Source organism: Odocoileus virginianus, unplaced genomic scaffold (genome assembly GCF_023699985.2).
Source record: "Odocoileus virginianus isolate 20LAN1187 ecotype Illinois unplaced genomic scaffold, Ovbor_1.2 Unplaced_Contig_2, whole genome shotgun sequence".
Taxonomy (NCBI): Eukaryota; Metazoa; Chordata; class Mammalia; order Artiodactyla; family Cervidae; genus Odocoileus; species Odocoileus virginianus.
This window is the reverse complement of record NW_027224319.1, coordinates 2696811-2719473: the sequence shown is the minus strand read 5'-3', so window position 1 is coordinate 2719473 and position 22663 is coordinate 2696811. Positions and strand designations below refer to the sequence as shown.

The 22663-nt window shown below is 51.9% G+C and overlaps 1 protein-coding gene and 1 long non-coding RNA gene across 4 annotated transcripts; one reads left to right on the top strand and one right to left on the bottom strand.

Moving 5' to 3' along the window:
* Positions 1 to 8098: 8098 nt before the first annotated feature.
* GHRL (ghrelin and obestatin prepropeptide) lies at positions 8099 to 13368 on the bottom strand. 2 transcript variants are annotated; one of them, XM_020872598.2, is made up of 5 exons: positions 12574 to 13368; positions 11993 to 12127; positions 11681 to 11794; positions 8726 to 8834; positions 8099 to 8247 (listed from the first exon to the last, which is right to left on the bottom strand). In XM_020872598.2, the coding sequence occupies exons 1-5, from the start codon at positions 12877 to 12879 to the stop codon at positions 8228 to 8230; spliced, it is 684 nt and encodes a 227-aa protein (XP_020728257.2). In that variant the 5' UTR covers positions 12880 to 13368; the 3' UTR covers positions 8099 to 8227. The 2 variants fall into 2 exon arrangements, with proteins under 2 accessions (XP_020728257.2, XP_020728256.2); XM_020872597.2 differs by having other exon boundaries at positions 8099 to 8834.
* LOC110124108 (uncharacterized) lies at positions 9191 to 22469 on the top strand. Of its 2 annotated transcripts, none has more exons than XR_011486241.1 (4): positions 9191 to 9574; positions 15313 to 15380; positions 15493 to 15588; positions 17845 to 22469. It is a non-coding gene; the product is annotated as an uncharacterized lncRNA (long non-coding RNA). The 2 variants fall into 2 exon arrangements; XR_002309665.2 differs by lacking the exon at positions 9191 to 9574 and adding an exon at positions 13437 to 13815.
* The last annotated feature ends 194 nt before the right edge of the window (positions 22470 to 22663 follow it).

Genomic DNA, 22663 nt, shown 5'->3' with positions numbered 1-22663 from the left:
TCTCTGCAGCTGGTGGTGTGAGTGGTCGTCATAGCCCTTCTCAGCTAAGTGCGTGTGGGCGCCTAGCGTGGTTCCTGGTTTCTCCACTCTAAACACGTCTCCCCAGTGGAACTCTTCCTCTGGGGGACGTTTGCCGGAGACCACGCAGGCGGTGAAGGAGCCCGTTTCCCTGGATGACTCTTCGGTCCGATCCTCTGGGTTACCGTGGCAGCCCCCAGTCAGCACTAGCAGAAGGACCTCAGCCACTGGCCACACTGGTTCCACTGCCATCGATTCAGTGGGGCCAAAGGGGCGCACATCGTCCAGGGCACGTCCTGGCCAAGGGCGCTCTTGACAGGTTTGGGGACCCGAGGAAAGCCTGCTTGAGCAAGAAGATCTCAGGGAAGGTGCTCCTGCTTGCAGATCCCCCCGGAGCACAGCCTACCAGGGAACACCAGCCAGGCCTGCGTGCCAGGATGAAGAGGCACGCTCCGGTGGAGGTCTGCGCCCCTGCAGGCTCCCCGCCAGAGTAAAGCACATGGGCCGCACACTTGTGCCTCCAGGCCTGGGCTCCTCGTGCCTGTCACACAGTGCACCATGGCCTGTGTGGGCAGGGAGCCAGTGGGCGTTGGTTCCGATCTAGTTTTCATGTGGCTGGCCGGATGGTTTTGCTGTGCTGCTGGAATGCCTCTGTATCTCTGCCCCCTTGCCCCCTTTGAGCACCCCTTTCTGAAAATAAAGTGATGGACCTCCCATGGCCTCCACGTTTGTGCATCTTACTCTGAGTGTTACCAATGGTTTAATAGTTGACTAGCTCAAGAATCCAAAGTTCTGGAGGCATTCTTGAGTATGTGCCTTAGCAAAATTCAACTGGAAACAAGCATTCCTGGTCCCTTCTTCAAAGTTCTGCTGCTGGACTTTCCTAGTGGTCCCGTGGCTAAGACTCCATGTTCCTGTTGCAGGAGGCCTGGGTTCAATCCTTGGTCGAGGATCTACGGTCCCACATGCTGCAGAGCAACTAAGCCCAGGTGCTGGAACTCCTGACGCCTGCATGCTTTGGAGCGCGCTCGCCACGACTGAGGAGAGTCTGCAGTGCAGCAAAAGATCCTGCTTGACGTGATGAAGATACCACGCGTTGCAGCCAAGACCCAATGCAGCCAAATAAATAAATTTGGTTTTAAAAAGAAAGTTCTGCTGCCTGTGAGCATTAACTCTCAATTTACTGCCTAGGAACACCCAGATATACTTGGTGCTTCTTGGCCGTGAAAAATAGACACCTTCTTTGTTCCAGAGCAGTGCAATAGGAGGAAGAAAAATTGAGTGCCCAAGGGTGTCGTCGATGACTCGGTTGTTCTGTGGGCTTTGGACTGTGAGATCTGATGCCTCTGGGCAAACTGACTGCAAAGCCGTGAAACAGAATTTCCTCCCACCTTCCAGTGCTGTCCTAAGGTATCCCTGGACACAAGTGCTCAAGCCAGAAGCGAACGCGCCAGAAGAGAGGCTCTGTTCCAGGAACAGTAACAAGTTTGGAATCTGTGGAGGCCTCCTCTTGGACACACAGTCGTTGGTTTGTGTATTTCCAGTACGTTCTTCACTTGGTCTCAGCCAAACGCATGGCAGCTGCGTCCATCTGACGCAGCGACAGCCTCTTCGTCTCTGGAAATCTGCTCTCAGCCTTTCTGAGGTTTCACATCTTTCTCTCTGTGTTAAGTTTGGGACCAGCTGTAGTCGAGCTCTCCTGCAAGCACTTAGTAATGCAAGCATTTTCATTTTTGTTTTGTTTTTATTTTTTAATTGAAGGATAATTGCTTTATAGAATTTTGTTGTTTTCTGTCAAACCTCAACATGAACCAGCCATAGGTATACATATATCCCCTCCCTTTTGAACCTCCCTCCCCACCCCACCCCTCTAGGTTGATACAGAGCCCCTGTTTGAGTTTCCTGAGCCACACAGCAAATTCCCGTTGGCTATCTATTTTACATATGGTAATGTAAGTTTCCATGTTACTCTTTCCATACATCTCACCCTCTCCTCCCCTCTCCCCATGTCCATAAGTCTATTCTCTATGTCTGTTTCTCCATTGTTGCCCTGTAAATAAATTCTTCAGTACCATTTTTCTAGATTCCATATATATACATTAGAATACAATATTTATCTTTCTTTTTCTGACTCACTTCATTCTGTATAATAGGTTCTAGGTTCATCCACCTCATTAGAACTGACTCAAATGTGTTCCTTTTTATGGCTGAGTAATATTCCATTGTGTATATGTACCACAGCTTCTTTATCCATTCATCTGTCGATGGACATCTAGGTTGCTTCCATGTTCTGGCTATTATAAATAGTGCTGCAATGAACAGTGGGATACATGTGTCTTTTTCAATTTTGGTTTCCTCAGGGTATATGCCTAGGAGTGGGATTGCTGGGTCATATGGTGGTTTTATTCCTAGTTTTTTAAGGAATCTCCATACCATCTTCCATAGTGGCTGTATCAATTTACATTCCCACCAACAGTGCAAGAGGGTTCCCTTTTCTCCACACCCTCTCCAGCATTTATTATTTGTAGACTTTTTAATGATGGCCATTCTGACTGGTGTGAGGTGATATCTCATTGTAGTTTTGATTTGCATTTCTCTGCAATAATGAGCAATGTTGAGCATCTTTTCATGTGTTTGTTAGCCATCTGTATGTCTTCTTTGGAGAAATGTCTGTTTAGGTCTTTTTCCCACTTTTTGATTGGGTTGTTTGTTTTTCTGGTATTGAGTTGTATGTATTTGTCCAGTTTTCCCAGCACTATTTATTGAAGAGGCTGTCTTTGCCCTATTGTATATTCTTGCCTCCTTTGTTAAAAATAAGTTACCCATAGATGTATGGGTTTATTTCTGGGCTTTCTATCTTGTTCCATTGGTCTGTATTTCTGTTTTTGTGCCAGTACCGTACTGTCTTGATGACTGTAGCTTTGTAGTTTAACCTGAAGTCAGGAAGGTGGATTCCTCCAGCCCCAGTCTTCTTTCTCAAGACTGCTTTGGCTATTCGGGGTCTTTTGTGTTTCCATATGAATTGTGAAATTTTTTTTCTAGTTCTGTGAAAAATGCCATTGGTAATTTGATAGGGATCACATTGAATCTGTAGATTGCATTTGGTAGTACAGTCATTTTCACAATATTGATTCTTCCTACCCAGGAACATGGAATATCTCTCCATCTGTTTATGTCATCTTTGATTTCTTTCATTAGTGTCTTATAATTTTCTGTATACAGTTCTTTTGTCTCCTTTATGTAAGTTTATTCCTAGATATTTAATTCTTTTTTGTTGCAATGGTGAATGGGATTGATTCCTTAATTTCTCTTTCTGATTTTTCATTGTTAGTATATAGAAATGCAAGTGATTTCTGTGTATTGATTTTGTATTCTGCAACTTTGCTAAATTCACTGATTAGCTCTAGTAATTTTCTGATACTATCTTTAGGGTTTTCTGTGTACAGTATCATGTCATCTGCAAACAGTGAGAGCTTTACTTCTTCTTTTCTGATCTGGATTCCTTTTATTTCATTTTCTTCTCTGATTGCTGTAGCTAGGACTTCCAGAACTATGTTGAATAATAGTGGTGAAAGTGGACACCCTTGTCTTGTTCCTGATCTTAGGGGGAATGCTTTCAGTTTTTCACCATTGAGAATAATGTTTGCTGTAGGCTTATCATATATGGCCTTTACTATGTTGAGGTAGGTTCCTTCTATGCCCATTTTTTGAAGAGTTTTAATCATAAATGGGTGCTGAATTTTTGTCAAAGGCTTTTTCTGCATCTATTGAGATTATCATATGGTTTTATCTTTCAATTTGTTAATACGGTGTATCACATTGATTGATTTTTGTGTATATTGAAGAATCCTCGCATCCCTGGAATAAACCCAACTTGATCATGGTGTATGAGCTTTTTGATGTGTTGTTGAATTCTGTTTGCTAAAATTTTGTTGAGGATTTTTGCATCTATGTTCATCAGTGATATTGGCCTGTAGTTTTCTTTTTTTGTGTTGTCTTTGTCTGGTTTTGGTATCAGGGTGATGGTGGCCTCATAGAATGAGTTTGGAAGTGTTCCTTCCTCTGCAATTTTTTGAAAGAGTTTTAGAAGGATAGGCATTAGCTCTTCTCTAAATGTTTGATAGAATTCTCCTGTGAAGCCATCTGGTCCTGGGCTTTTGTTTTTTGGGAGATTTTTGATCACAGCTTCAATTTCAGTGCTTGTAATTGGGTTATTCATAATTTCTATTTCTCCTTGATTCAGTCTTGGAAGATTGAACTTTTTTAGGAATCTGTCCATTTCCTCCAGGTTATCCATTTTATTGCCATATAGCTGTTCATAATAGTCTCTCTTTGTATTGCATTGTCTGTTGTAACCTCTCCTTTTTCATTTCTAATTTTTCTGATTTAATTCTTCTCTCTCTTTTTCATGATGAGTCTGGCTAAAGGTTTGTCAATTTTGTTTACCTTCTCAAAGAACCATTTTATTTTTATTAATCTTTATCATTGTTTCTTTCATTTCTTTTTCAATTATTTCTGCTCTGAACTTTATGATTTCTTTCCTTCTACCAATTTTTTTTTCTTTTTCCAGTTGTTTTAGGTGTAAAGTTAGGTTGTCTGTTCAATGTTTTTCTTGTTTCTTGAGGTAGGATTGTATTGCTATAAACTTCCCTCTTAGAACTGCTTTTGCTGCATCCCATAGGTTTTGAGTTGTCATGTTTTCATTGTCATTTGTTTCTAGAAATTTTTTGATTTCCCTTTTGATTTCTTCAGTAACCTGTTGGTTATTTAGAAATGTGTTGTTTAATCTCCATGTGTTTGTGTTTACATCCCTGTCAGTGTGTAAGAGGTCAAGTTCATGTGCTAGTGCATACGCTAATGTACCTGGCATATTAGTTGTAGAACACAAAAGTTTGGTTTTTTAAAGTCTTTTTTTAAAGGAGGGTGTTTTCTCCCATGTGGCAAACACCTTGCTCAGCCTGGGGATAAGTACACCAGCTTCAGAGAACCAGAGTTAGAAGGGTGTGTCTAGAAGGGACGTGTGCAGGGGCAGGTCTGAGCACGCTGATGTGGGACCAGGTTGGAAATGCTATGTATTCTCAAGTGTGTGTTCCCTGTGATCAGTTTTTCTGCCAGTTAAGACTTGAAATTGTCCTCAGCCCACTCCAAGCTGACCCCGTGTATTGTGAAGAAAAATGAGAAATAGAAACAAGAGGAACCCCGGGACCTTAGGCAGTAGGGTCAGGCGGTGACGGTCGGGAGTGCGGCCTAAGCCCATAGCTCTGGGTGGGTCAGAAACTTGTTTGCTCTGTGACCTTGGGAAGTCACTTAATGCCTCTGGACTTCAGTTTTCTCCCTCATAAGTGGGTTTTTTTTGTGTGAAAATTAACTGAAGTCACACTAAATTCATGTAAGCAGTATTTTGAGCAGTGCCTGGTGCCCAGGAAGGTGAAAGTGTTAGTCGCTCAGTTGTGTCTGACCCTGTGTGAGTCTGAGTCGTGTCTGACCCTGTGTGGCTCTATGGACTGTAGCCGCCAGGCTCCTCTGTCCGTGGGATTCTCCAGGCAAGAACACTGGAGTGGGTGGCCGTTCCCTTCTCCAGGGGATCTTCCTGACCTAGGGATCGAACCTGGGTCTCCTGCATTGCAGGCAGCTTCTTTACCGTCTGAGCTAACGGGAGTGCCCAGGAAGAATGCACTAAGTGGTGGCTGTTAAGACAGTTAACGTGCAGGCGTCCTGTGGGAGATGCTTGGTTCGTCCTTGACAGTGACCGGTGAAGACGGGTGTTTACGTGGGAAGAGCCCGCACACTTCAGTGTCTTGGGTGGGTCCGCAGCTGGTGTTCACGTTCAAGTCTGAGTCCGAAGCTTTCCAGCCCACTGCGCTGCCTGGGCCAGTGAGAGAGCCCAGGCCAGAGTGGGTGCTTCTCATCTGTGTGTGGAGTGAATGACCTGGGCGAGTGGGAGGGAAGGCTGGTGTGGTGAGGAAGGAGTAAGGCCTTGTCTCTGAGGAGGGGCAGCCGGTGACCAGCATTCCCTGGGGCCTGACACCCGTCCTCCACTGAGCCCCATCTGGCTGCTGTCCATCAGGTCAGGAGCGGGTTTCTTGGGCCCTTTGAACGTGTTCAGGCCTTGAGCCCTCCTCTGGGTGTTGAGAAGAGGGCGGTGGGCTAGGGTGGCACCCCTGCTCAACTTTAGAGCTGGGATGTAACCCAGCTCCAGGCCCGCACATTGGTCTCTGCATCAGAGCAAGGGGCTGGAGGCTTCAGCTTCCTCCTTCCCTCCTCTCACCCAAGCCGTTCACCTGCTTTCTAGTACCTTAGATTCCTTCTGTGGGGACAGAGCCTTTCAAACTATGATTGCCACTTAGAAGCAGATGCTTTCAGAAGCAAGGGCTCGTTGAGCTAAGGCACTGGGCGGTCAGATCATCAGTGTGTGAGATGCCCCGAGAGATGGAGAAGTATGTGTGCTGTCCACTGATGGACAGGCCTGGCGTTGACATCAGAGCTGAGGCTTAGAGGGCTGGTGGGGGAGGTACGTGAAAGAGGAGGCAGGACAGCTCTTTCCTGCGCGCTCAGTTTTGCCGAGGCCCGCAGGCCAGGCCTGCATTTTCTTGTCACAGGAGAGTCAACACTTGCTCCAAGCCTGGTGGGGGACCGGGCTGTGCTCGTGAATAGGACCCTGTGGCCTCTAAACCACTTTATATGCGCCTGGGAGTCTTGTTAGAAAGCAGATCCTTATCTGTCCTAGGGCAGGGGCGGGGTCCCAGAGTCTAAGAGGCTTTCTGACCTTAGTGACGGTCCTCTGACCACAAGTGGCTCTTCGCTGAGGGATGGTGGGGGGGGGGGGGTTCTGGGTGCCCATCAAGCATGATCAGTGATTAGCACTTTGTCTTGAGCGCCTGGGAGCTTCCCAGGTGGTGCTAGTGGTAAAGAACTCACCTGCCAATGCAGAAGACGTAAGAGAGGCGGGTTCAACCCCTGGGTCGGGCAGATTCCCTGGAGTCAGGCATGGCAACCTACTCTAGTATTCTTGCCTGGAGAATCCCACGGACAGAGGAGTCTGGTGGGCTACATCCATAGGGTTGCAAAGAGTCAGACAGGACTGAAGCGACTTAGCATGCAGGCATGCTTGATTGCCGGGTGGCCAGAACGTCACTGGAGAAGATACTTGGCTCCTAGAGGGAGCTCTCTGTGACCAAGGTTTCTCCCTTGTGTGGCTGTTGCCCTGGCTCCACAGAGGGGTGTCCTGCATGTTGGTGATGGGTGTGCACATGTCAGGTGGGTGTCTGGGTGGTGCTCCTCCCCCGTGATCGCCCACCCATCGCCACTAGCTCTTGAGTCAGCTCACATGTTCACACCAAAGTGCAAGTGAATGCTAAGTGACATCCCTTCCAGGAAGACTGGGTCTTTGCTGGATTTCAGTTGTGGCGCTTAACGATCAAGGCTCATTCAGCCATGAGCTGGGGTTGCAAGCGTGTTTGGACATCAACCTCGTGTCCCAGATCAATGGAGGAACCAAGGCAGTGGTCAGTCTTGGCCACAGGCGGTGGCGTCCACTGTGTTAGGCCTTTTCATTGGGTGAGGAGGAGGGGCTAGGTCAGCCAGGTCCAGCAGTGGTGCTTGCCATTGTTAGCGCCCCACTCACGTCCAGCCTCAAAGTCAGGCTTTCCCTTTCCCAGCATCCCGTCCGCCCGTGAATGTCAGTTCAGGGACATTGGCTAGAATGGTGTCACCAGAAGTTTCCCTGTTTACACAGCCCTCGCTAGTTATTAATAAGACACCCCCATTGCAGCTTTGCACCTGGGAAGCTCTACTGTTTAAAGGAACTTTGTTGTCTTTTCCTTCGTCTTGCCCCTCCTTTCCCCTCCTGTTCCCCGCCTCGTCTCTCCCACCTCCGCTCCTGCAATCCCCGGCAGCCGTATCTGCTTGTGGGAGCGGATCTGGTTTGGTTTCTAAGCATGCACACCTCCGTGCTGTGTGTCCTTCCTCGTCCTCTCCTCTCTTTCTATTGACCATAGGCCAGGAATTGCGGGGGCAGGTTGTTTTTCATTGAAATGTGGAATTTTCGTCTTTGGTGAAATAAACATTTTGAACCTTTGCATCCATTTGAGCATTTATTCATCTCCTAGGCTAGCACCCCTCAGAGCTGCATGTGGTCTCGGAAGTGTCCTGGAAGCCACGTGAGAGCTTCTGAGGGTGGAGAACGGACGGGGGTTGGTCCCAGGGCTGGTCACTCATCAGTCAGGGTTTCTGAAAAATGCAAGAAGGTAAGTCAAAGAGCTGTGTCCAGGACTTCCCTGGTGGTCCACTGGTTCAGGCTCTGTGCTTCCACTACAGGGGGCACGGGTTTGATCCCTGGTCGGGGAACTTAAGATCCATGTGCCTTGCAGTGTAACCAAAAAGAGAAAAAACACCAAAAAAACCTCTACTGTGTCTGCTGTCCTGTTGCCATCCAATTTGGCTTTCCTTCCACAGGGGGACGGAGGAGATGTGTTGTAATGGTGAGAGGACAGGCCCCGAGTTGGACTGTGTGACTTCGGCCCGTCCCCTAAAAGCTGGGGACCTGGCTCCTATCCCCGATGGGTACTGAATGATTCGGGAAAGAGGAATTAGAAGCTCTTTAGGGAGGCAGGGTGGGGAATGAAACCTCTGTTTTGTTCCCCCTAGGCAGGCTTGCACTGGGACTCTGGCGAAGCCTGCAATTTAGCCAAGCTGGGCAAGGACTTACCGTCGGCTTCTTCCCAAAGGATGTCCTGAAGAAACTTCCCCAGCGTCTGGCCATGCTGGAGGGACTGAGCCCCTGACAGCTTGATCCCAATGTCAAAGGGGGCGTTGAACTAGGAGGAGGACCACCCAGGAAACGTCAGAGGTCACCCCCACCCTTCCACCCCTGCCTCCTGCACCCCCACCTCAGAAGAGGCCTGGGTTCTCAGGAGGGGGAGGGAAGGGCCTGGGGTCCGACAGGGCCCCCGAGGGGTGGCTTCGCCGGGTCACTGTCTGTCCCGGGCCTGGTCTCGCCACTCCACGATCCTTAGGAGGCTTCCCTTAGGCCCTCTTTACCCGGTTCTGAGGAGGTTACGGATAAAAGCCGTGGGGTCCCCTAGATCAGGTGACCCCCCGCCACGTTTCAGCTTTGGAAGACGTCAAACGGAACGGCCAGCGGTGGGGTCACAGGCCCTGGCAGCATGCTGTGGGATCAGGGCTTCCCTGGCGGACGCAGCACTGGCCCGGGGGACGGTCTCTGCACCCCCTCCCTTCCGAGGCGCTCTTCCCCTCGACCACACGGTCCCTTCCTTCTTCCGGGTTGGACCAGATAGGAAGTTGACCTCTTCCTGGAACAATGCTCTGAGCCAAGTCTGTTCTTTCTGTGCCTCTGTCTCTTCCCTTCTCCAGGGGGATCACCCCACGTCTCCTAGTTTCTCGGCAGCCTATGAGATGACTTGTTGAAGCTCAAAGATTTGGACAACCAGGAAGGAACTCTGTTTGTGGCCGCATCATTGTTTCTCTCCGGGGGAGCGGAGACCGTGTTTGCCTCTGCTCATCCAGTTCCTGGCTGTGTTGGTGACAGAGCTCCTGGGTGAGTCCATGAAGGGATCTTGGGGCCGAAAGGGAGCCTTTGGTCCTCCTGCCCCAGCAGGGGTGCAGCCCTCAGCCTGCTCAGCCCGGGCTGAGTGCCTTTCCCTTGGCCTCCCATTTCACAGATGAGCAGGGATGCTCCAAGGTGTTATTAAAACAAAATGTGGGTTCCCCTTTTAAAATTTACCTCCCCCTCTTGCGTCCACCGTGAAGATGGAGCTGTGGAGATGACATCATCGATTTGGGGGGAACTGAGGCCCCTCGGGTCCCTCCCTTCAGTAAATACTCATTTCCCCTCCAGCCCTGTGGCCGTTGCGGGTGGTCGGGTGACCCCAGCAGACGCTGGGGCTCCGTGAGCACTGAGCTGGGGACCCACCAGGCTGGTCTGCACCCTGGAGCCGGGCGAGGGGCAGTGACAGGAGGTGAGGAGCTGTCGGACGGGAGAGCACGGCTTCGGGGGGCTGGAGACGGCTGCCTTGGCCCCAGTGTCTGACTGGTCCGTGGGTGACAGGTGGGGTAGGACAGGACTTGGTCTATACAGCGTTCCGCTCTGAGATTCCATTTTAGGAAAACGTTTGGAGGGAGTGGAGGGGCCTGTGACACCTGAGGCAGGACCCCGGGAATGGAGGCTTTGGGGCGCACAGCCTGCACTCTGCGGCCTGTGTCTCAGGCTTCCCCCACATCTGGTGGGTCCCCCACCTCTGGACATCACACACTCTGGTGCCGGCTGAGGCAGGGCCTGCTGTTGCCTCTGTGGAAACTGGAAAGTCCCAGCTAAGACTTCTCCCCCAGCTGAGCCGTCCCAGGGCTTCCCTTGCCCCCCTGGGCCTGGCAGTCTCATCAGGAAAGTCCCCTGGTTTTAATCTAAGAACTGCAGGCCTTCGTCAAGTAGGAATGTGACGGGTGGGGTCTCACATGTGGTGGAGGAGGCGCCCGGTGAGAGTCAGGGGCTGGGAGCTGGGGATTTGACCTCTCATGGGAGCAGAGGCGGGCAGAGGAGACTTCCTGGGCACCTGCTCTCTGCCAGACTGGTGACAGAGAGCGAGGGCTTGGGGACCCGAGCCCCCCAGACCGTGGGTCCCACCTCGGCGCCTGCAGGCGGCGGCCTGTTGGACCAGCGGGTTCCCCTGGCTGAACCTTTGTTCCTCATCTCTAAACGAGGCCACGGAGCCCAGCTGTACCAACCTCATGGGTGGTTGTAGAGCTTCATGCCAAGCAGGAGGGTAGGAGGGCTTCCCAGGTGGCGCTGTGCTAAAGAGCCCACCTGGCAATGCAGGAGATATAAGAGACGCGGGTTCGATCCCTGGGTTGGGAAGATCCCCTGGAGGAGGAGGGCCTGGCAGCCCACTCCAGTACTCTTGCCTGGAGAATGCCACGGGCTGCGGAGCCTGGTGGGCTACAGTCCGTGGGGTCGCAAGGAGTCGGACACGACTGAAGCGACTGTGTACACTCGCGTGCGGGAGGGCGGAGCCGTGGGAGGTGAGGCCCAGGGGGTGTGGTGCTCGGTGGTGACCGGGCACCTCGGGGGACCCTGGTCGCGCTGCACGGAGATGCCCATCTCCACCTAAACCCTTGCCAGTCCTTTCCCGGGACCGTGGCCAGGCCCCCCGGCAGGAAGGCCACGTGGCAGGGGGCCCGTAAAACCCCTCATGCTCTGGACCTCCCATTCTCACCAAACAGCACCCTTGCCCCGGGCAGGATTCCTGAGCCCAGGCGAGCCTGCCAGGCTCCGTCCTGGCCTGCAGGGGGGTTCACCCGTCCAGGGTGCCGCCCTGCCAAGACAGAGTAAGGTCAGGTCCTGGAGGGCCCTGAGCCCATCGGGAGGTTTTCTGCGGGGAGACACCTGCAGACTGTGAGCAGCTTCTCCTCCCTGAGTGATGTGAATACTTGCTGGCACGCCCCCTCCCCTCTGCCGGGGCTCCTCCTGTTGCAGCAAATTTCCTTAGACATTTGCCTGTTGATGGCGAAGACCTGGCAGAGCCAGGGGTGTGGAGTCCACTCTTGTCCTGCTGTTTGATGCCCCTTGAGTAGCTGCTAAGTGGGTGTGTGTGGGTGGCCACCCTCCCCTGCCCTCCCCACCCCCGCCTCCTACTGCAGAGGGACCCACCCGGATTTCCAGCTCGTCCTCTGCACCTTCCGCCTGACTTCCCACTTCCGGGTCAAACTGGCCTTCCAGGGCCCGGGGCTTCAGTCTGCCTGATGGCTTCTTAGGTTCCTTTCTCTGCAGGAAAGAGGAGGTGCTCCCCTTAGGCCCCGAATCCCCCCTCTCCTCCGAGAAGCAGAGTGAGGCGCGGACCCACGATCAGACCCAGAGCCCTCCTTTGGGCTCGGGGAGAAAGCTGAAGCTCAGGGTGAGCCACTGCCCAGCTCACACGGCTTGGGGCATTCAGGACGTGGGGCTCCTGGGGTGACGTCTCACCTGCAGTTTCTGATGTTCGGGGCTCAGAAAGCTGGAGCCCGCCATGGCCAAGTCCAGCCAGAGCACACTGAGCAGCAGCAGGCTGCAGATGGTCCATGGGGCAGGCATGGCTTCCCTGGCTGGAGGCAGACGGACCTGGAGGAGAGAGGGTCTCTGGGCCGGTTAGAGAGATGGTGGCGGGGCTCCGCGCTGGACCCCTGCATCCGGGGTGACTGCTGTCTGGAGCAGCTCTCCCCCAGGAGTGCCGTCTGCCTGCCTCCCCAGGTAGGAGCATGAGGGCCCCTTCCCAAGACTGTTCTTTCGGGGGCGGGTGCTTGGCAGTGGGACTGTCCGCATCCTTCGTCCCCCACCCTGAGAACCTTGTGCCAAGTTTCTGGTGGAGGGGTAAGGAAGGCGAACCGGCCAGGTCCCAGGAGACGCGGGGGGCACCGGGGCCGCTCCCAAGTCCAGCTGGGAGCAGCCGGGCAGCCCGGGGCCCTGCGACCTCCCTGTGTTCAGAAGGGCCTGTGGGTGCGCAGCCGTTGCCGTGAGTTAGACCCATAAACAGACCCCCTGCATGCGAGTGTCCCCAGAGTGCCTACCTGGGGTTCCGGGCGGAGGTGGCGACTGGTGGCCATCTGGTCCTTATATAGGGTAGCCTGTTTGTCTGAAACTGGCAGTTGTCTCTCAGGACAGCCTGGCATCCGGGGGCTGAGTGCCATTCCTTGGGAACTAAAAATGCTTCCATCACCCACCAGGGAGACGTCAACAGCAGAGGTCAAATCCCTGGGAGACAGCCGGCTTGGCTGGGGTGGCCCCATGGGGCCACCTGCCCTTCCTGTGCCCAGGCGCGCCTGCCTTGGCTTGGGCGGGAGGGGGGAGAGTGCGCCCTGGGGCCAGCCCGGCATCGCTGGTCGGCAGCCGTGACCCGCTGGCCTTTCTGCTTGCCGCCGCCTCCCGGGATAGAACCAGGTCGGTTGCTGTTGTTCAGTTGCCAAGTCATGGCTGACTCTTTGCGACCCCACGGGCTGCGACGGCCAGGTGTCCCCATCCCTTATCCTCTCCTGGAGTTTGCTCAAGTTCACGTCCGTGGAATCGGTGATGAACCAGGCATCGTCGCTCGATCTCAGAGGCTTGTGCTGCCTCGGGCCTCGTGAGGGACGCGGCTCTGGCTCCCATGGCCTGGGAGCCTCCTGGCATTCTCAGGCCGCCCAGAAGGAAGCCCTGTTTTTCAGATGGGGAAACTGGAGGAGCAGGGCAGTGACTGTCTCCAGCAGGGGCTGAAGGCCCGTCCTCGCCTCTGGGAGGAAGCTGGATGGCTCCGCCCTGCGTGGTCTTCCTTAACATGTGGGCTTGCCTCCCCTCCCCCGGCCGGCCCTGAGAGGCAGCCGAGCGGCCCCGGCGCCGCCACGGCTGACCACGGCAGCCTTGCCCCTCACCCATTCCCCCTACGCGCACGCCGGCCTCAGCGAGGTCACAGAGCGTCCCCGCACAGGGCTGCCTCAGAGCGACTTTGAGGACTGACTGAGGTGAGGACGTGACGTCCTCTGTAAGCTGTCGAGTGTTACGCGGTAGCTGTTCTTCGTGCCTTGAGCCCTGGCCACGTCACATGGTCCCCGACGACGAGCTGGCCAACCACGTGGGGGGTTGTTAACCTGCCCGGAGCCGTTCGTCCCACCGGCTACCCAGGCGGTGACTCCTGAGGGCTCGGTGTGTGGTCTCAGGAGGAACTCGCTTCTGGCGCGCTCAGGCTGGGAGCGGGGAAAGGCCGCCCCCTTCAGGGCCGCGGCAGTGCGGCTGGGCTGTGAGGGGAGCCCCGCTGCAGGCCGAGGGCGGGAGCGGAGGTGAGCGGCAGGCGCGGGTGCAGACTGTGTGGAGCCCCCCGGTGAGGAGGTGGGGTGCTTGGAGAATGGTAGCAGCGGTGGGGGGAGGAGTGGGCTGTGAGGAAAGGCCTGGAAGGAGGGGCGGGGTGAGGATGAGCACCCTTGGGAAGCACCTGGCACAGGCATCTGGGCTTTGATCTGGAGGAGGGAAGACTTTAAAGGCTTGTGAGCAGTGGCGTGAGCGATTGACCTTGAAGACTTGGGAGGCTGCACCTCTTGTTTCACAGGGAGAAAAACTGTTTAAAGGGGCCATCCTTTCCCCAAAGCCACGCTGCCCTCAGTGGCCGTGTGGGCCGCCAGCCGGGCTCCCAATCAGGAAGGGGCTGGGGCTGCCAGCAGACCTCTGGATGTCGGATCCTGGCCTGCCGTAGGTGGACCTCAGGGAGATGAACCTTGTGGAGACCCTACGGGTGGGGGACCTGGGAGGGGCTGGACTGAGCCCCCCCGTGCAGTGTGGGGACTAAGTACCTTCTGCTGGAAAGCTTTCCACCAGGAGCCTCCATCAGTCCCAGGAGAGGGTAAGCGTGTCCCCGGGAGACCTTCCCCTTGTGGGTCCCCCGAGCGTAGGGCTCCTGACCTTGGGAGCCCAGAAGGGCTGAAGGTGGAGTGGGGCGGGGAGATGTTCGAGACGGCCAGCAGCTTTTTCAGAGCCTCTCCTTGCCAGCTCCAGCAAAAAAACAAAACAACCCAAACCATCTATGGTGACCAGGCCCCTGCTGCGACATGAGGCCTCCCTGTATGGTGGAGATGGAGCTGCGGGTGTTGATCTTAGATAACAGCCCCCGCGAGCAAACACGGAACATGCTTGCTCCCTGGTTCCCTCGCCCTCTGATCCTGGGAACAGGAAAGTGCAGGCAGGAGGCCTGCGGGGGGGAAACCACCCCAGGCTCATCTCGCAGAGCCCAGGAGAGTTGGGGAAGGAAGGGAGGGCCGAGGGACGGGGAGGCGGCGCCCAGACGTACCCCGCCGCCCACCGCTAGCTGCGGAAGGGGGCGCAGACTGAGGAGGGGGCACACGCAGACCTGACCCGAGTTCTCTGGAGGAGGACTGTCTCCGGGGAAGGACTGACCTTCCCCAGCTCATGATGTCCGCTGGAGTGCGGGTAACATGAGGCCGGCCTGCACCTGTCTGTCGGCACCTCAGAGCAGTCCTTGCCCGCTGGGTGGTGGTGTCCTTCCCACCGCACGGCCTTGAGGGCCCAGCCTCGTGGACAGGGACGCAGTGTCACCCAAGTAACTGCCATGTGTAAATGGTGTCTGAGAACAAACTGTGTACATGGCCCACTGTCCTTTTGTTTGCACCAAGGATTAGTTGGCTTATTAGGCACTTTTTTCATCAACTTAGACCAACCTTGGTATGACCGAGGTGGAGTCTGGGGTTATAGAAACAGGTTTTATTTTGTGAGATAGGGCTCTTTGGTTCGACTTCTTCTTTCTCTCCTCCTGACTTTCGAAATAGAAGTATCATGCCAGCCGTGTGATGAAAAATTCCTTAGAAGTCACATCAAAGAATGCAGAAAGAAAGAGGTAAAATCAATTTTAATAATATAGTTTAATGTATCCAAAATACTATCAATTTGGCACACAATCAATGATTTACATATTTGACACTGGTTTTCTTTTTACTAAATCCTTACAGTCTGGTGGATCTTATATTTCTGCAGCACGTTTCAGTTCAGACCTGCTGCATTTCCAGTGCTTAGTAGGGACCTGTGGCTCCCAGCTACTGCACAGGGTGAGTACTAGATCAACATGGGTGTCACTCTTTTTTTTAAATTTCTATTTCTTTATTTAAAGTCTATAGTAAAGTCACAGCTGTAAAATAAATGCATTTAAAAAAAATAGAAGATACATCTGGATGACAAAAAATAGATGATGACTGAAAATCTACGGGATTCCCCAATAGCTCAGTTGGTAAAAAAAATCCGCCTGCAATGCAGGAGACCCCGGTTTGATTCCTGGGTCAGGGAAGATCCCCTGGAGAAGGGATAGGCTACCCACTCCAGTATTCTTGGGCTTCCCTGGTAGCTCAGCTGGTAAAGAATCTGCCTGCAATGCGGGAGACCTGGGTTTGATCCCTGGGTTGGGAAGATCCCCTGAAGAAGGGAAAGGCTACCACTCCAGTATTCTGGCCTGGAGAATTCCATGGACTGTATAGTCCATGGGGTTGCAAAGAGTCAGACACAACTGAATGACTTTCACTTTTCATGAAAACCTACTGTACATTTTGCCAAGGGCAGCAGAATGCAACATGATAGGAAAAATTCAATATTCAAATATATCCTCAAGAGAAACTTCCCTTATGAATAGTAAAATCATCTAAGAAAATGGTATGTTTACATAAGTGGACACTTTTTTAAAAAGTGGGGTACAGGGTGCTCGATAAAAATATGTGGGCACCAGGAACTCAAGATTAATCTTCTAAAATGAAGGTTTATTTAACAATAAAATGACCGTTTCTAACATGATAATCATATGAAACCCTCCCCTTTTTCCCCCCCTTTATAGAAACGAGATGGGCAGTTAATAGGAACAGCTTAGTAGTCATTTAAGAACTGGAGACACCATGGGCATCCCTCTTAACACTTGCCTCACGTTAGCAAGTGCTCTCTCACCCCTCCTTTCCCACTGGGGCACCCCTGTTCTGCCATCGTGGGGCTGGAGCCCCAGACACTAGTCTATCTTCAGGCTTCCTGTCCAGCAGCTTCCGCCCTCAGCTGTCAAACACGCCCAGGTCTCTCATCCTGGGAAGGTCTGTCGATGCCCCCGTCTCCAGGCAGAATTTCCTTTCCCTGTATCCTGTTCCACACTGGATACTGGCCCCTCCAAACTATCTAGCTCGACACCCGCTCCACCACCGTGCTGAAACGGCTCTCGGAGCTGCAGGTAGCACAGCCTTAGTCTAGGGGTCACTAAGAGCTGTGGGACCTCAGGGTGAGGCCCGTGGGGTCACCTGACTGCAACTGCTGGGTGCAGACTTGTGCTGTGCTGCAGTGGATTCACAGGGGAGGCCGTAAGAAAGCTGACTTCCTTATGCTTCATCTTCCGACTCTGATCGAGTAAGTCTGCCGTGGGGCTGAGAATCTGTATTTTCACAAGGGTCTCACGTACTTCCTTTCTGATTACAAAGTCATGTTCCTAACGGAAAACTTGGCGAAGTTTTCCAACAGAAACCTGTGTAAGCTAAACTCTCTCTCCAGATATATTTGAACTTCTAGAAAATTTCAAACTTACAAAGAAAGCAGAAAGAGTAATTCCAAGAGTCTGCAAGCACCCATCATCAGTTTCAACATGTCTTAGCATCTGCTTTCGTGTACTTACCCTCGTACTGGTTTTCATTTGAGGGGGATGTTGTAAGAGCAAATCTCAGCAGGCACGTGATTTGTCTCAGAAAGCTCCGGTCTGTGCCTTTCACAGGTGACACACTCCCGCAGTTTACCGCAGCCCCCTTTCGTTGTCATCGTTTAGTTGCTCAGTGTGTCCAGGCTTCCCTGTCCTTCACCGTCTCCTGGAGTTTCCTCAGACTCATGTCCATTGAGTTGGTGATGCCATCCAACCTTCTCGCGCTCTGCCGCCCGCCCCTTCTCTCTTTGCCTTCGATCTCTACCAGCATCAGGGTCTTTTCCATTGAGTCCGCTCTTTCCATCAGGTGGCAAAAGAATTGTGACTTTGGCTTCAACAATTTTGTTTCATGGCAAATAGAAGGGAAAGGTGGAAGCAGTGAAAGATTTTATTTTCTTGGGCTCCAAAAATCACTTCTGATGGTGACTTCAGCCATGAAATGAAAAAAGGCTAGCTCCTTGGAAGGAAAGCTTTCACAGAGCTAGATAGCGAGATAGTTGTTTTGGGGTCCAGGAATTAGTCTGTTTTGATGAGTGTTTATTATATTTATCTGTGAGTGTTTATTAACACTTGAATGTGTTTTAAGTGTTGTTGGGAAGAATGTTCCATGAATGCCACTTAGGTCAAATTGACAGTATTTTTTTTTCAGGGGTCTATGTCTTCTGCTGCTGAAGGATGAGCATTGAGATCACCAGCTAGAATTGGAAAAGACTTCTCCTCACTTCTGTGAGTTTTTGTTTCACATATTTTGAAGTTCTTCCTCACCATAAACACGTCCAGATGTACCTGAACCCAAATAAACTGCTATGCTGAGGGGTTGTTCTTAATAAAGAGGATGACTCTAAGCTTAGAGAATGTAGGCAGGAAGCCCACACCAGAGCATGCTGAGGCCACTGCACTTTGAAACCATTTCTCGTGGATGGCCACTTATCTTTGGGGTCCTTGAGGCTGGGATTAGATTTGACAGAGTGGGCATTTGGGTCTAAAACAGAAGACCGAACCAGAAGTGAGAGGCACTAGGTACCAGGGGGATCATTTCTGCCAACACCTCTACAGCACTCTTGGATCCAGGACAGTCTAGGCTAGGGAACCAAGCCAGGGGACCCCGGCTGTGGGGAATGTAATAGACATTTTTACAAATGCTTCAGTACTTTCAAGGGTATAAAGACATAGCTGGTCTCCTCCACGTGCATGATGTAGATGGGCAGCAGCGGCATTCAGCTGTGCGCGTCTGCACAGCTCTCCTTTTGCGTGGAGGGTCGATGTTTCATGTAGTACTGTGGACTGCTCGTGCCTTTCCCCCAGCTTTTGCGCCTCCTGCACACACATTTTGTTTCCAGGACTCTGTTTCTGTTTTGTCAGAGGGTTTATTTCTCTCCAGTTTGAGATGACACCACTACACCAAATCCTTTGGCTGCAGTCTTTACGTAAGTTCCCCGAGTCCAGAGACCTCTAGGTCCGTCCTTGTTGCCGTCAAAGGCATTGTTTTTGTCTTCATTTTATAGCCGAGTCAGTTACTGCGGCATATGTATCCCAGGTGTGCAAGTGGTCCTGGCCATTGCTTCGATTGCCTATCTTGAGTATTGTCCATATTCCTGCAGCGCATTTTGATAATCCCTAGTCTCTATCCAGGAGCGTGTGCCGTGCCCACGTGGAGCTGTGATGTCCCTTTCAGGAGCCTGAGTTTTCTTTCCAGAGTGGCCCGTGCCTGTGTGCAGTGCCAGCATCGGCATGGAGGGTTCCCTTTGTCCTAGATCTGCAGCATTGACTGTTTGCAGACCTTTGCGCTGGACATTCTGACTCACGGCAGGCAGTGCAGGGTGTAGTTTTGACGGTCCTGTCTCTGAGTTTGAGGGATCTGATGCAGCATTTGTGCCTTGTTTGTTTCTTGTAAATAGTTGAGGAAAATTTCCTTTTGAATAGGGTTTGCTGAAAGTCCTCCTGTTTATGGGTTTTGAAGTTTTTACTCACTGACCTGTGCCAGGGCGTTTCTAGGGTAAATGCTCCTTATTTAAGGCCCCGCAGTCCTTTGATGCAGTATCTTGAAGCCAGTTTGTATGTTGTAATAGCAGGAAATGGCCACAAGGTGGCACTACTCTTCTATACCCAACCCAGGTCAGCGGGGAGAGCAGCCAGCGCTAGAAAAAGGGGGGCTTTGGGTGGTCCGTGTCCGTGGAACATGACAGCACAAACCCCAAAGCCTTGTGTCTCATTCCTCCTCCTACTTCACCTTTGACCCGCAGATACTCAGAAAGCCCTGGGAAACTGCCATGCTGCATTCCTGTCCTTTGGAAGTTAGGGGGCCTGAAGCTAAGGGCTGCAGGTGAGACCCCACCACCAGAGCCTGTGCAGGCCGTATGAAGGTTTGAAGTGCTTTTCTCCCCGATAGTGCAGCGTCTCGGGTCCTTTTGGCTGAGACTAGCATTCAGGGTAGGCTGCCTGGGTCTCAGAGGCCCAGTTGGGAACTGAGGAGGCACTGGGACTCCCAGGGAGGAACGTTTATGCCAAAACCTCTACAGCAGCCTGAGCTCAGGTGGGTCTGGCCTTGGGACCCAGGCTGTGGGGAGTATCATACAGTTTGAGACATACTTCAGGTGTTGAGGTGTCTGAGGGCATAATTGATCTCCACGTGCATGATGCAGATGGGCAGCAGCCTTCTTCAGTGGTACACATCTGCACAGCTCTCCTTTTATGGGCTCTTTCCCCGTGGAGGACTCTCTCCCCGTGGAGGCTCTCACACAGTGCTGGGCAGAGTGCATGTGCTGTGTAGTGAGGGAGGGTGGATTTTCATGTGGCAGTGTCAACTGCTCGTTCCCCAGTGTTCCTTTATAGCCTGTTCCCCAGCTCTTGCCCCTGGCAGACACACATTTTGCTTCCAGGACTCTGTTTCTGTTTTCTCAGATGACACCAGTACAGCAAATCCTACGTCTGCTGCCTTTACCTAAGTTCCCTGAGTCCAGAGATCTCTAGGTCCATCCTTCTTGCAGAGAAAGGTATTGTTTCCTATTTCACAGCTGTTTCAGTAGTCTAGTGCATACATGTCCCAGCTGGATTTTTTCGGCATGCCAGTAACCTATCATTTGGTTTGATTCCCAATCTTGACTATTGTCCACATTGCTGCAGCACACATTTTGATGCCCATGGTGTTTCAATTTCTGTTTCTGTCCGGGAGTGTGTCCCAGGCTCATATGGAGCTGTGATTTCCCTTTCAGAAGCCTGAGTACTGTTTTCCAGAGTGGCCCGTACCTATTTGCATTGCCAGCATTGGCATGGAGGTTTCCCTTTTCTCCTGGATCTGCATATTTGATACTGGGCATTCTGACTCATGGCAGGTGGTACAGGGTGTAGTTTTGATGGTTGGTCCAGTCTTGAGTTTTGAGGGATGTGGTGTAGCATTTAATGTGCCTTGTTTGTTTCTTGTAAATACTTTGAGGAAGATTTCCTTTTGAATAGGGCTTTTAGAAAGTCATCTTATTTATGGGGTTTGAAGTTTTACTCTCTGACCTGTGCCAGGGTATTTCTAGGGTAGTGAAAGTGAAAATCACTGTCGTGTCCAACTCTTTGCAACATCCGTGGCATTCTCCTGGCCGGGATACTGGAGTGAGTAGCCTTTTCCTTTTCCAAGGGATCTTGCCAACCCAGGGATTGAACCCAGGTCTCCCACAGTGCAGGCAGATTCTTTACCTGAGCTGAGGCACAAGGGAGGCCCATTTCTAGGGTAAGTGTTCCTTATATAAGGCCCCGCAGCCCTTTGATTATGCAGGGCCTTGAAGCACCAGTTTGTACGTTGTAATAGCAGGAAATGGCCACAAGGCGGCATTACTTTTCCATGCCCAACCCTTAGGGAAGTACAGGCTTTGGGTGGCGAGCGTCTGTGGAACATGCCAGCGAAACCCACAAAGGCTCGTGTCCTGTTCCTCCTCCTGCTTCACGCTTGACCTGCAGATACTCAGACCCCAAACTGCTATGCTGAAATTTCGTCCTCTGGAAGGTAGGGGGCTGCAGCTGAGACCCCAGCACCAGAGCCTGTGCAGGCCGCATGAAGAGCTTGCAGTGCATTTCTCCCCAATAGTGCAGTGTCTCTCGGGTCCTTTTGGCCGAGATTAGCATTCAGGGTAGGCCGCCTGGGTCTCAGATTGAGGCCCATTCAGGAAATGAGGCTCTGTAAGTCCAAGGGAGGAACGTTTATGCCCAAACCTCTACAGCAGCCTGAGCTCAGGTGGGTCTGGCCTTGGGCACCAAGGCTGCTCAAGCATTGGACACCTGCCAGGGGACCCAGGTGTGGGGAATAATACTGTTTGAGACATACTTCGACATTTCAGGTCTATTAAAGACAACAGATTTCCTCCACGTGCATGATGTAGATGGGCAGCACCATTATTCAGCTGTACACGTCTGTCTGCATAGCACTGTTTTTGGATTCTTTTCCCATGGAGGCTCTTACACAGTGCTGGGTAGACTGCATGTGCTATCTATTGATGGAGGGTCGATTTTTATGTAGCAGTGTGAACTGCTCGTTCCCGAGTGTTCCTTTATAGCCTTTCCCCCAGCTTTTGCCCCTGCTACACACACATTTTGCTTCCAGACTCTAGGTTTGTTTCTGTTTTCTCAGAGGGTTCATTTCCATGCAGGCTGAGATGACATCCCTACCCCAAATCCTATGGCTGCCGTCTTAGTTCCCTGAGTCCCGAGATCTCTAGGTCCATCCTTATTACATCAAAATTGTTTTCTTATTTCATGGCTATTTCAGTAGTCTAGTGCATGCACGTCCCAGGTGGATTTTTTCAGCATCCTAATGGTCCTGGTCATTTGGTTTGATTCCCAATCTCGAGGTTGTTCATATTCCTGCAGCAAGCATTTTGACGCCTGGGCCATTTCAATTTCCAGTTGCTTTTTACTTTGTGTCTGGCAGCATGTACTTTGCTCACATGGAGCTGTGATGTCCCTTTCAGAAGCCTGAGTGTTGTTTTCCATAGTGGCCTGGAGGGTTCCCTTTGTCCTCGATCTGCAGCATTGACTGTTTGCAGACCTTTGTACTGGACATTCTGATGCACGGCAGATGGCGCAGGGTGTAGTTTTGACGGTCCTGTCTCTGAGTTTGAGGGATCTGGTGCAGCATTTAATGTGCCTTGTTTCTTGTAAATACTTTGAGGAAAATTCCCTTTTGACTGGGGCTTGTTGAAAGTCCCCGTTTATGGTTTTTGAAGTTTTACTTGCTGACCTCCACCAGGGTGTTTTTAGGGTCAGTCAGTTCAGTCACTCAGTCATATCTGACTCTTTGTACCCCATGGACTGCAGCACACCAGGCTTCTCTATCCATCACCAACTCCCAGACCTTGCTCAAACTCATGTCCATCGAGTTGGTGATGCCATCAACCATCTCATCCTCTGCCGTCCCCTTTTCCTCCTGTCTTTAATCTTTCCCAGCATCAGGGTCTTTTCTGTGAGTCAGTTCTTCACATCAGGTG